At 50.0% G+C, this 12,462-nt stretch overlaps 1 protein-coding gene across 1 annotated transcript in view; it reads right to left on the bottom strand.

Annotated features, from left to right (window-relative positions):
* Positions 1-492: 492 nt before the first annotated feature.
* Positions 493-12,462, bottom strand: part of FLT4 (fms-related tyrosine kinase 4) — a 27,063-nt gene continuing 15,093 nt past the window's right edge. Inside the window, exons 15-26 of the mRNA XM_009322654.1 lie at positions 12,193-12,306; positions 11,866-11,954; positions 11,422-11,569; positions 10,755-10,849; positions 10,286-10,408; positions 9,755-9,866; positions 9,291-9,390; positions 8,687-8,792; positions 7,593-7,732; positions 6,794-6,914; positions 5,925-6,010; positions 493-4,508 (exon numbers count right to left, since the gene is read on the bottom strand). Coding sequence (XP_009320929.1) covers positions 4,289-4,508; positions 5,925-6,010; positions 6,794-6,914; positions 7,593-7,732; positions 8,687-8,792; positions 9,291-9,390; positions 9,755-9,866; positions 10,286-10,408; positions 10,755-10,849; positions 11,422-11,569; positions 11,866-11,954; positions 12,193-12,306 — 1,454 coding nt within the window. The 3' untranslated portion in view covers positions 493-4,288. The remainder of the gene's footprint in view (positions 4,509-5,924; positions 6,011-6,793; positions 6,915-7,592; positions 7,733-8,686; positions 8,793-9,290; positions 9,391-9,754; positions 9,867-10,285; positions 10,409-10,754; positions 10,850-11,421; positions 11,570-11,865; positions 11,955-12,192; positions 12,307-12,462) is intronic.

Below are 12,462 nucleotides of genomic sequence, written 5' to 3'. Positions count from 1 at the left end.
GGGTGAGGCGGCTCCATGCGCTGAGGAGAAGGGGGTGTCCTGGGGGGGCTCCGCCGCCGTCGGTCCCTCCCGGCGCCCGTCACCGCTGTGTGGTGAAGGAGGGCAAGAGGGGCCGTGGGGTCCCAAACCCCCGGGGCCGAGGCAGCGAGGAAGGGTCGCGGATGTGGGGGAGATGGTGGCGGCGTGAAGGGCTGGGCACTGGGCCGCCTGCTCCTGTCAGCAGGCTTAACCAAAGCATATCCGGCTTCATCATGAGAAAAGACCGAGTTTCATCCTGGATGGAAATGCCACAAAGGCCAGCTGTTTCCTAGAGGATGCGGAGAAATGCAAAGGGACACGAAAGCAAAAATAATAAAACCAAAATGTGCTAATTGCTTGGGCCAGAGTCGGGCTGCCCGGTGCTGCGTGGGGAGCCGGGAGCAGAGTGCTGCAGCACCCGCGGGCAGCGGTGGCCTCCAGGAACCAGAGAGCAGCTGCCAGTTATGACTTTATTCATTTTCACATTTAGATATTACAACAAAACTCTTAATAACAAAGGATAACAAGTACTATAGGAGGAGAGGAAAGAAAGCAGTGTTCTAACTGGTTTGATATATAACCGTGAACTTCCAGAGACAAGACTCAACGTGAGTTATAAACACTCACATACGCTCACTGGTAGGAAAACTTCGCACGTGCAAACACCCAAACACTCACCCACAAAACACTCACTCACACACACAGACCACACTTTTGTACTCGCACATAACCCATGTTGTAACCTACTTGCTTCGAAGGCAGCCCACTGAAACATTGAATGCTGCTGTAGCAACAACAGGTACCAGGTTAAAATATTGCAATATAAATGAAGTGTTACTTGATACACAGGTTTTTCTTCAGAGACACATGTGTATTTGCAAGTAGGGGACCCAACACTTTGTTTTCATGAGGGAGGAATGTCCTCTCAACACCAACACTTTGTAAGGGAAAATGAGACTGCGCATAGACTGGGAACAGTCATTTTAAAGGAGGATGATGATAAATAGCTTAGCTTCAATGTTGAGTTCCAGTAAAAAGCTCAAACAAAACACAACAGAGAGTGCATTGTGAACGGAGCAGGCACAATTATCGAACCCTGGGTTTTAAAAGTTTAAATATTCCCTTGTCGCTGTGGAAAGACAGACAACACTGTTGCCTCACATCTTAAAACCAAAACAGACCAGCTTCATTTCATGCTCATGCTTATCTGGAGACTGTAAAAAAAAAATGCCAGAAATAATGCAAGAGTGTGGGGAAGAGTATCAGGGTTGTACACTCTAATTTTAGTATACTTTTAAGAGAGTGAAAGTACAATTGTCTCAACAGCTCTTCAATATCCCACACTACAATTGTTCTTCATCAGCAGGAGCATCTGAAGAGGAGCCAGCGTTTGCTCGTATCATGGCTGCATTGTTCATGCAATGCTGTTGACGCAGATACAATAGGATCTGATTCCACCCCCCCATCAAGACGGTGCAAAAAAGAGAAAATAAACTTCTGTGGAGTTAAATGATTTGAAAGTTCAAAAATCAGATGTCACACCAGTGCTTTCCCTAGAGTGAAGGAGGGGATTGTTAACAATGGCTCTGATGAAGTAACCCTTTTCCACAAGGATGCTTGTGAGCAATTTACGGCTGAACCTAGAGACAAAGTGCAGCTCTCCTGGCTAGTTGGGAGTGCTGACAGCCAGCCAGGGCACTCAGATGCCTCTGTCCCATTTCTGCTGAGGAATCCTGCCAGTGCCCTGCAAGTGTCGCGCTTTGCTAGTACGTTTCTATCCCTCACATGTGGACAAGGACTTGCAGCTACTTTGGAATTCTGTGTTTCAACTATTTTTTAATTTATAGGCCTCTTTCTTGGGCCCTCTCTCAGACGGGGCTGTGTTTCCAGGCAGAGAACTGTTTGTGAAGCACTGGAAACAAGGGAGCCTGGGTCCTGCGGATAAACATCACCAAGCGAGCAGCCTGAATTTAGCTCAGCTGTCTGTCACCTTCCACCCATGTGAATGCCGGTGAAGACCCCCAGCAGCATGGGGCACATGCAGCCTTCTGTCAAGGAAACCACCAGTTCAAAAACCAGGGCAAGATGAGGGCAGGAGAATTTGGTCTGGCCTATACCCCATTGGCTGTCCTACTTCCTTGGCCTGGCTCTCCAGCATCTCCTGCCAGAGGATTCTTACTGAGTCATAACAATTACTTAAAGATGCTTAAATTCCTGGCAACTTCAGGGGACACCAGTAGAAGTCAGGGAATTCATTGTAACATGCAGTTTCCAATTCCACGTCCTGAGCCAGTTTGGCTCAGGCTGGTCCGGTTTTGTGCCTCTTTTTGCCATGGAAATCACAGCCATGTTATCCTGCTGACACAAAAAGGGAGGGGAACATTGGGCGCTCTGCACAGGCTTAGAGAATCTGAATGACAGCCATGCTTTTCCCATGTGCTAAATAAATCTCCCCATTACACTTGTGTGGAGAACTATAATTAAAACTTGGGAAAATCATCCGTAAGGACTCACAGGCTCACGTCAGGAAACGCGTAAAACCCTCTGCTGGAAAAGAAATACAGTTTGGGAAAGCAGTACATCTGACAGGAAACACAATTTTAAAAGTCCAAACCAAACCCTTGGCTCTGTGCGCAGAGGTGTGGCCTGCAAGCAGAAACTCCCCGGTGCTGAGATGCCCTGGTGCGAGGAGCTCTGCCAGCCATGGGCATGTGGAAGAGTGATGACAAGCTGTTCAGACGAGCCTCTTCACCCAGACTCCTCTGACGGTGACGTGACCGTGCTCTGTGGCTGAGCTCTCGGATTGTGAGCAGGATGGAAAGAAGTAGGTGGGAAGTGGTGAGGCAGCAGCAGAGACATCTGTAGAGAGGGGCTGCAGAGGTTCCCCAGAGCTCTGAATTCACATGATATCTTTCAGAAACAAAAGGCCCAAGTGATGAAATGTTTCCTCAAGCAAATAAATGTTTCTCAATTCCCCAGAGACAGGTACATTGTGCTGGCGGCTCTGCAACAGAAACTGGAGAGGAGCACGTTTGGCAGAGAGTGCCTCCTTAGAGCCAGGGAACTAGGGCGGCAGGAAAGCTCATGGTGCAGAACTGTCCGTCCAGGAGAATTGGGGCTTGAGCCCTGGCCAGGTGCTGCCCTCCATGTGCTCAGTGATGCCAACACACAAGGGTATGCAGTCCAGGGCACCTCATTGCTGGAGCTCTGTTCCTTCCATTGTTTCCAAAACCCTTGCAGCAACTTGAAAATAAACATTTCACTCCCTACCACTTTGATCCTTTTCCTCCCAGCAAACAACCCATTTTCGCTCTGTGTTTAGAAGCCAGCTGAAATTAACACAGCTTTGCTTTAATTTCTCACTCGAGCAACAAATTATCTCAGCACTGCTCTGGGAGAAGGGGAAGAAGGCGAGAGCAGCAGACCTGTGAGTAACCTGCTCCCAGTACAGAGTATATAAAACCCTGTTTTGCACAGGGCCTGCAAAAAGAGTTGCTATTTATCTCACTGGCAGGACTCTAGCCATCAGCTGATGACCTACTCAGCACTAGATGTGTTGAGATGGCTAAAATAATCCTGATGATAAGGCAGATTGACAGGTTTCCCCCCAGCAGAGATGAGAGGGGTGTGGGTGTTGCTTGCACAGGAGATGGAGAAGCTGGCACTTACCCAGAATGAATGTGTATGAACATTTACAAAGATCCCTCGGGATCTCTCCATACACCTCTTTAAAATGTCCTGCTCTTGCTGCTAATACCACTAGGGATTTCTTCCCTTTGATTCTGCTCTGCAGCTCAGCAGCTGACATCATGAGGAGAAGAGGAGGAAGCAATCCAAGGAAAAACATTCAGGCTGCACACCAGGAAGAAGCTTGAGACTAAGACAGATCTATTTATATCTGACCTGAAATGGGCTTTCTGAATGGGAAGCTGATCTGAGTGGAGGCTGGATGCTAGGCAGAAGGTGCTGTAGTGCTGAACACAGGCACCCACTCGCTGGCAGAATGCATCTGTCTGAGCCACAGGAAGAAAAGAAATGTCAGGAATCAGTGAGGTGCTCTCTCCAGTCCCGGCATGGGGAAGCTGCAGCTGGAGGTGCTGCGTGGGCCATCATGCTGCGGTTCCAAGGACATCAGTGTTCCCCATCCGTTTGGGGTAGGTTCCCTGCTGGGGTTGGGCATAGGTTGAAGGAGAAGCTCTGAGTGACCCTGATGAAGTGCCTGGAGGGTGAGAGGAGATGCCTCGGCAGGCGCCTCCAGGGCCTGATGCCATTAGTACTGCTCAGAGAAGAAGGAAGCATGGAGAGTGGGGGGACTGGCCCCCTCTCCAGGCGGGGTGCAGCTGCCGTCCTCAGAGTGTTCTGACAGCTCCCCGTATTCACTGTTGTAAAAAGTCTGGCCTCCGACTTGGGACCCGTACAACGGCCGACATCTGCCCCGCAGGTCTGACTGTTCTCCTGGCAGCTCCGCAGTTCGGCTGGGCCCTTTACTGCTGTGAGGGAGAGAGACACAGAAGATCAATCTGAGCACTTCTGGAAGGCCTCTGTCCTGCTTAGAGAGATCCCAGCTTCAGAAAACATCATCTGCTAATGCACGGGGCAGAGGCAGGGTCAGGAATGGACCTACACCTCCATTTCAAAGCACACCACCAGGCCTTGCTCTAAACCTAAGCACAGCCCGTATGTTTTGTGAAAAATCTGCACATAACTTGGCGACAGAGTTATTTCAGCTCTTCTAGATACCTTTGGGAAGCCCAGGGAAGGGTTGGGACCCCAATGAGCAGGGAGAGACAAGAGACATTGCCTCAATTGCTCCTAGACCTGGCAGGAGTAACAGAAACTGATACAAACCAACAGCCAGGATGGGGGAAAGGAAACAAAGGAAGATGATGAAGAAGATGTGGGAGGAAATCAGCAACCCCATCTCAGCGCCTGCCAATACCAGGTGACTGGCAAGAAGTCACAAGAGCAAGGGCAGGGACACATTCAAGGAGAGGTTTAAGGGCAGTGTTTTCCAGGAGACAGGACGCCAGGTAGCCCATGGTGTAGGAGACAATGGGAATGTGCCTTAGGGAAAAGAGGACAAGGACAAGAAGCAGGAGACAGTCTGATACAACAGCAGAGAGGCCACAGGGCTATGGCTAAGGGAAAAGACAATGACCAGTCTGATCTGATATTGGGAGGCAGAGGAGGTAAGGAAGAGGCTTGGGACTGGCCTTGTCTACTCATGAGCTGACATTGCTCGCTCAACACACTGTCATGGAGACAAGGTTCCAAGCAGAGATGACCTGGACAGGTTCTCACCCAGTTTCCAAGCCTGGGGCAAGGACATAACCATCCATAACATCCTCGGCCCCAAGAGCACCAGCTTGACCTGCCAGGCTCAGTACTGGCATGTGGGAAGTCCTAAGGCCTGTATGATCCCTGCAATGCCACACTGGGGCCTTGTACCACATGGGTCAGGGCTGGGGGAGGGGAGTGGCAGGCGCCCCGGTTCCCGCCCTCCCACCTGCGCACAGTTCCCCTCCATCCCACCTGCCACTGCTTGAACAAGCCCTGACACATTTCACCAGAAAATGTCAATAAGCATTAAGAGTCCTATTAACACCATCACTCCACTGTGCCTCATTATCTTAACAGACACATTCTCATACCCTGTGGAACATGTTTTGATCAGTTGAATGTGCACAGTTTATATTTTGAAACCCTAGGAAGCAGCAGGCAGGTCTGTTCTTCATGCGTTTTGCCTCTTGTTAATGTGTGCATGGACTTATCTGGCTCAGGGCCCACAGCCCTGCTGCTGCTGAGAGCCCCAAAAGGCATACCCTATGGGGCGACACCGAGAGCTGCCTCCTGGTCTCACTGCATTTGGCAGCAGGGAGGTCTGAGTGGCTAGACTTAAGGAGTACCTGAATCCACCTTCTTTTCTGTGTCGGTTTTCTATCCTCTCAAATTCCTCAGATGCCAGAACCATCCCACTGTCTGTTTGATTGTCCTGGAAGGAAGCAACAGGAGTTATCAGTAACATCCCTGTCGGCTGATCAGAGTGGGAAGGGAGGAAGAATCATTCAGGAGATGAGATCATGTATATCTGTGATGGGAAAAAAGGAGTAGGGGCACTTTACCAGCAGGCTCCATGGTCTTGCTGGAACGGATTTTCTTAGGTGCCTTCTTAAAAGCAGTATATACAAAGGTAGGATTTGTGTGTGCAGTTCAGTGCCACTTTGGGGGAAAAAAAGAGTGCTCCCTGCCTGGAAGATATATTACCGTCAAATCTGTGAGAGGTGAGATTTTCCTCTGAGACTAAGGGGATGACTTAAGTTTTGCCACTGTAGAAGATATAAGTACCAGCCCAGTTCAGAGAGGCCAAGAGGGCTCCTACTGCACACTGCCATGTGGGTCAAGATAGGAGAGGTGCAGACAAGTGCTCTGGATTTACCTAGTCCTGGCTGGATTTCAGTATGCTTAACCAGGCCATGTTTACAGATTTGAGAAGGATGAAGAGCAGTCTCTTCTCTGCGGTCCTTTATAGTCCTTGCTTGTAGATCTAACCTCCCTATTTCACACTCAGGCAGTACCAGCTGTGCTGTAGAGAAACCCCTATGTGCCAGGTGGAGAAATGAATGTGCATAGGACTGGACGGACTGAACAGGAATGACACAGACAGACTGACATTAGATAGGAGTGATCTTCCTTCCATGATCTTAACAGCAAAGGTGTCAGGAAACAGCTGAACATTTCTTTGCCCCCTGCTCAACCTCACTCAGATGCTACTTACCGGGTGTGCCTTGTACATTGTATGTGTCATGGGAAACTCTTCAAATGTCTTTATCCTGGATGGACACCTGATCTGATTTCCTCCCGTCAAACAACCAGGGAACGAGACACAGTTGTAGTATCTGCTGACAGAAGCATACTGTATTCAGTAAAACCAACAGAGTCAATGTCCTGAATAAACAGGACCTGAACCCAACCTCCTCCGTGCAACCAAAGTATGCAGGGAGGCACATGGTGGATTTTGCGAGGGGAATAGGGTCACCTTAGGCCTCTTAACCCCATACTTCTTCTGCAGTGGGGAGCACCCAGACTTCCTGATCGTATCAGGCCCTGATTAATTCTCCACTCTGGATAAGCAGAGTAATGTCATATAGATCCCAGGCATCACACTACCACAGCTCCCCAGAGATGAGAAGCCTAGCCCTAATTGTTTGGGTTAGTTAGGAACAGCTAGGATGAAGCTCCTGCACTAGCAGAAGGGCAGCTGACACCTTCTTTCCTCATCTACCTGATGGGCCATAATGCCTTTAGTGGGACATGATGCTCTGGCAGCGTAGCTGGAGGCAGGAGAAGGAATGCCATAGGCTGACACATCAAGGGCTCTTTCTCATCAGCAAAGGAAAGTGATTTTGCTTTTATAAGCAAGATGCTATGGCCTAAATGCTTGGATCACACCTGATCACCTGGGATTTCTTCCAACCTCTTGCTACTGGGTTCACCCCATATCCCTCAGGCTCCCTTATGTCTCAGGCTGCTGGCTGCCTGCTGGGCTCTCTCTGCCCTTTTCAGAGGGGATTCACCTTGCTGCTAGGCTGTGGCAGCGTATCCTCATGTCAAAATCCTCTTCATCTGAGTTTTGCTGGGCAGAGGAAGGCACCTGGGAGAAACCATCATCTTCCGAGCTGTGAGAATCGTTCAGCGGGATGTAATCCTTCCCTTCCTGGTAGGAAGAACAATGAGTGGCCTTACAAGAAGGGGAGGGCTTTCCCAAAAGAAAGGGCTCTACAAGCAGAAGCTGTCAAGAGCTGGGGAGGAAAATTTCTGGTTTGTCTTTTGTTTCTCTGGGACAAAATATCTGGCTGGAGATTTCTGTGCCCTCTGCGTTAAGTAGCTGCAAGTGTTCCAGGTGCATGGAGGTGTGTGTGAGCAGGAAAACAACTCAGTCCTACGGCACCTACAGTTCTCTAGCCTACATAGACAGAGCACTGTGCTTGGGGGCACATCATTATGGCTTAGTCATGCCTATGCTGGGATCCAGTGCTGAAAAGCTAAAATCAGGGACATCAGGATGAGACAGTACTCATATTTAAACATTTAGCTATCATCTTATGAAATAGAACATCAAGAAAATGTTAAAATCAGAGCTGCATGCTCATTGCAGTTAAAAGTCCTGGTGAGTTACTGCATGGCAGTGATTAGTAATAGTTTCAGAGAAATTTGTATATCTGACTGCTGTAATGGAACAGTTGTTTGGTTCACATGGCCCTGACATTTAGATCTGAGGATAGAGTTTCAGAAACCCTGGTGAAGTCCTGGTTTTCATTATGTGGGCATGTGGGAGGCAGGAGTGCCAGCGCCTTGACTCAGCCAAAAAATTTCAAATAATCATCTGGGGATTAGGATGGAAATACTGGAATGACGACTAAGAGGGTACCCGCCCTGCAAGGAGTGGAGCTATATTAGGATGCAGTGGGAGGGCTACCACAGAAATGAGCTCTCCAGTAGCTCTGGGAAACAGACCTCTCTGATCCAAGAAACCCTGTGTTATCCCTTGGCCTATGCAAAGGTATTGATTGCATTGGCCAGGGAGTCAGAGGAGGGCACAGCAAGGGAGCTAGCAGTGGGAGAAGAAAGAGCTGTCTGGAGCTGAGCAGGGACACAGAGAGGTTTTCACCTGCTGGACGTTTTCCTGAAGAAGGTTCCCCAGTATTTCCACCAGGTCGGAGAAAGTTGGTCTCTCCTTGGGATCACCATGCCAGCAGCTCAGCATTATACGGTAACTGCCAAGAAGAGATGCTGGTTTTATGCCACAGAAACCCTCTCCTACCCAACTCTGCAGCTCCCACCCGCGTGGTGCCCACTGGGACAGCATGTACCTGCACTGTGAAGGAAAGCTCGGCGCCCCCCAGCACATTGGCCATGTGGACCTACTGGAAGGGGGGTGGTTCATTATGCACTGAATATAACAGTGCACAAGGAGCTAATTCAGACACCTCTGATACCTTCAGAGCAGGAAAGCACATTGCCCACTTACAGACCCATCCCAGGGTGGGTATGCAAGGGTACCTAGATAGCTCTGATTTGAACCCATCTGGCTTGCCCTCCAGGCAGCTGCCTGGAGTGAAGGATGTGTTGGCTCATCCTCCACCCTGGCTGAAAGGTCTTTGCATCCCACAGAGCGGCCTGTCCCGCCCCATGCTGGGATCTGGGAGGTTTCTACCATCCCACAGAGGGCTCTGCTGTGACCAATGCTGGGATCCATACGGTTTCTGACTCACATTTCTGCTGTGGCGTACTCTGGGGCTCTCATCCTGGTACCATCTTTGAGCCTCTGGCAGAACTCCTCATTGATCTGGACTCCAGGGTATGGAGATGCCCCTAAAGGAGGTTCGAAGAGGGGTGGGAACATGAAATGTGCCATCAGAAACCAGTCCTTCTGAGACTGCCCTTCTTCCCAAAACACTGGGAGATGTGGTCACTTCTTATACACAGCCCAAGTCCTTGGTGCTGCCTGAGACAGGCCTCAGTGAGCTGGAGGCCACCTCTGCATGCCTGTCTCCCCATCACCCTGTTCATAGGTGGATATGGCCTCCGTATTTTTTTTGCCTACACTGATGTCTCTTCCCATCATTTCTTAGACGTGCTTCAGAGCGTCAGGGCCTCCTGCACAGACTTACCCACCAAGCTGCTATGTGGGAAGAGAGGTGTCCCTCAACAGCATATGACCCTCATTAGCACTCACCTAGTGAGAAGATTTCCCAGAGGAGGACCCCAAAGGACCAGACGTCACTCTGAGTAGTGTAGACCTTGTCGAAGATGCTCTCTGGAGCCATCCACTTCAGTGGGAGACGGGCCTGCAGGAGGGAGAGGCAAGGCACAAACGTTCAGTCAGGGACATGTCCCATGACAGCCCTTCTTGTAGCAAAGGGATGAAAGCAAACCAGAGCCGATAGCCCCGCTCCTCTCTCCATGGAGGAATGGAGGTTTGGTTAGGCCAGAGGGAGGGATGGAGACACTGAAAGGGGGAGAAAAGAGTATAAAGAAAGAAAGAGTAAGTTAATGACAGGCTGAGGGGCAGAAGGAAGGAGACAGAGGTCTGCTGGTGGAGGAGGACAGCACATACGTCATTGGGCCAATGGTTCCTGGTCCCAGCCACAGAAGTGGTTCCATTCCTCCTTTTTCATCTTTTCCTCAGTTTATTCCATCCCCAGAGTAGTTTATGAATACCTCAAGGGGGCCTAATCTGTACAGGGTTTGAGAAGATGGCACTCACACTGCCTTTCCTGACATAGTCGGGGTCCTTGTAGATGTCCCGGGCCAGGCCAAAGTCACAGATCTTTACCACGTTGTTCTCTGACAGCAGTATATTGCGAGCCGCCAGGTCTCTGTGGATGCACTGTGGGCACATGAAGAGGAAGGGGCAAAATCAGAGGGACAGGAACCACCATCAGAAAGTGCAGAGCATTCCCCTGCCCTCACAAACCTGACCTGTAATGGGGGAATGGTGGAAATGGGAAGGAGCTAAAGGTAAAAATTTCAAAAGGAGATGGTTAAGAAGAGGATAAAATGAAAGAGGACTAATTTCCCATTTTTGTGTACACAGGGCTATCTCAGACTTCCTGCAAAGTGTGAGGCAGATCACTGAATCTCTCTGTGTGTGACCTGTAAAGTGGCTGTAGGCAGGCCTTCTTTGGTCAGGCATGCACAAAAGAAGAGGGGAGCAAAGGAAAGGGTGAACTCACCTTTCGCGATGCCAGGAACTCCATGCCACGTGCTACCTGGAAGCTGTAGCAGATCAGGTCTTCCATTGTCAAGGGACTTTGCCACAAGTCATCCACTGTCCAGGAGTACAAGAAAATGATTAGACAGTGAGCGGTCTCTTCTCCTCCTTGCCTCTCTCCAGGACTGTGGGATACAACCAGCCTCTTGGTGAGATACAGCTAGTCCTCAGTGCTAACTGGAGTAACCAGCTCCCCTCTAGGATTTTCCGCTTAGGTGGCAGAAAGCACATGGCAGGAACCTGCTCAAGTATGAGGAGAATGAGTCCAGCCTTCAGCACACATCACTCAGAGTTGTGGGGAGCAGGGCTGGAAAGGACTTTGAAGGTCAGCTCATCATTCCTGTCCTAGGGAGGACCCACTGAGATCCCCCTCAATTCTCCTTTCTTTAGACTAAAAAAATCCAAAGGGATTTAATCCTCCCTTCTGGGTTTTGAGAGTCTATTACAAGAGACAACAGATGACTGTAATAGCCCTGTTCAGGGAATGGCCATGCAACTTTGGAGTGATCAGCTCCAAGGCTGGGTCCCAGCTCCCCACTGTCATGCCCTACCCATTCCCCAAGTTAGCCAAGTCTGGCATTTTTTTGGTGGGCCAGGTGAGGAGCTGCTGCCAAGCCTGGAGTTATTACCTTCCTGGATCGGCTGCGCTGTCTGGCTCTTGTGCATCAGAAAGCGGTTGAAGATAGCACTGTCACTAGTCCCAGAACGACTCCTCCTGTCTGCTCTCACTGCCTCCACAATGGACTGGACCTGAATACGCAGCCTGGGAGACTTCTCCTGGCAAGGAGACCAAAACAAAAACCTCAGCAGGCAACACACACTGTAGCCCCTGCACCCACGAGCTGCACAGTCTTTTCCTGTTCTTAGACTGTAATTCTGGCCTGGAAGCACCTATCTTCCATTGCAGAAAGAAATTCCTTCCCTGATGTGCACGTGAACCAAGATTACTGTGTAAAGTTGATCTGCTGCTAGACAGAGGGTGTCTTTGTCCTATTGTCAGATCATGTTTCAGGCTACACATCTTCCTTCCCTAGACATGGGACAGGTCCCTAGGGGCAAAGGAATCTACTTACCCTGTAAGGACTGAATCCTTCCCGCTTGGTCCGCAGGTAGTTGGAGAGGTTTCCATACTTGCAGAACTCAACAATAACCATGAGTGGACCTGGTGAGAAGACACCAAAGTTGAGGGGAAGAGGTGAGGGCTCGGGATGGTCAGAATTTGCCTCGACTCATGTTATGTGCAGCCCCGCTGAGCTGTGGCACCTGCCCTAAGTGCACACAGACACACCGATAAGATCCCCTCATGTCCCTGCGGTCACGCACATGGCCAGCAGAACGGACACGGGCGACAAGCACTGATCTCTGAGAGCAGGCACAGCCTGTTGTCCTGGGATATTTACCATTGGGTTTGGTACAGGCACCCAGCAAATTCACCACGTTGAGGTGATTCCCGATGTGAATGAGGATCTTCAGCTCTGACATCAGTGCCTTGTGCTCGCTTGCGGTAGCTCCCTCTGGAAACACACAGACCATATCATGACGCCTCCTCACAGCTTTTTACTCCCTCTTGCCACCATCCTCTTAGCAGAGTGTTAATGTGAGTCTTGCTGAGCAGGCTGTGACCCCAAAGCCTTGGTACATTTTGTTATTGCATGTTTTCATATGAAATG

This window comes from Pygoscelis adeliae, unplaced genomic scaffold (assembly GCF_000699105.1).
Source record: "Pygoscelis adeliae isolate BGI_AS28 unplaced genomic scaffold, ASM69910v1 Scaffold34, whole genome shotgun sequence".
Classification (NCBI taxonomy): Eukaryota; Metazoa; Chordata; class Aves; order Sphenisciformes; family Spheniscidae; genus Pygoscelis; species Pygoscelis adeliae.
This window is presented reverse-complemented; position numbering and strand designations above follow the sequence as displayed.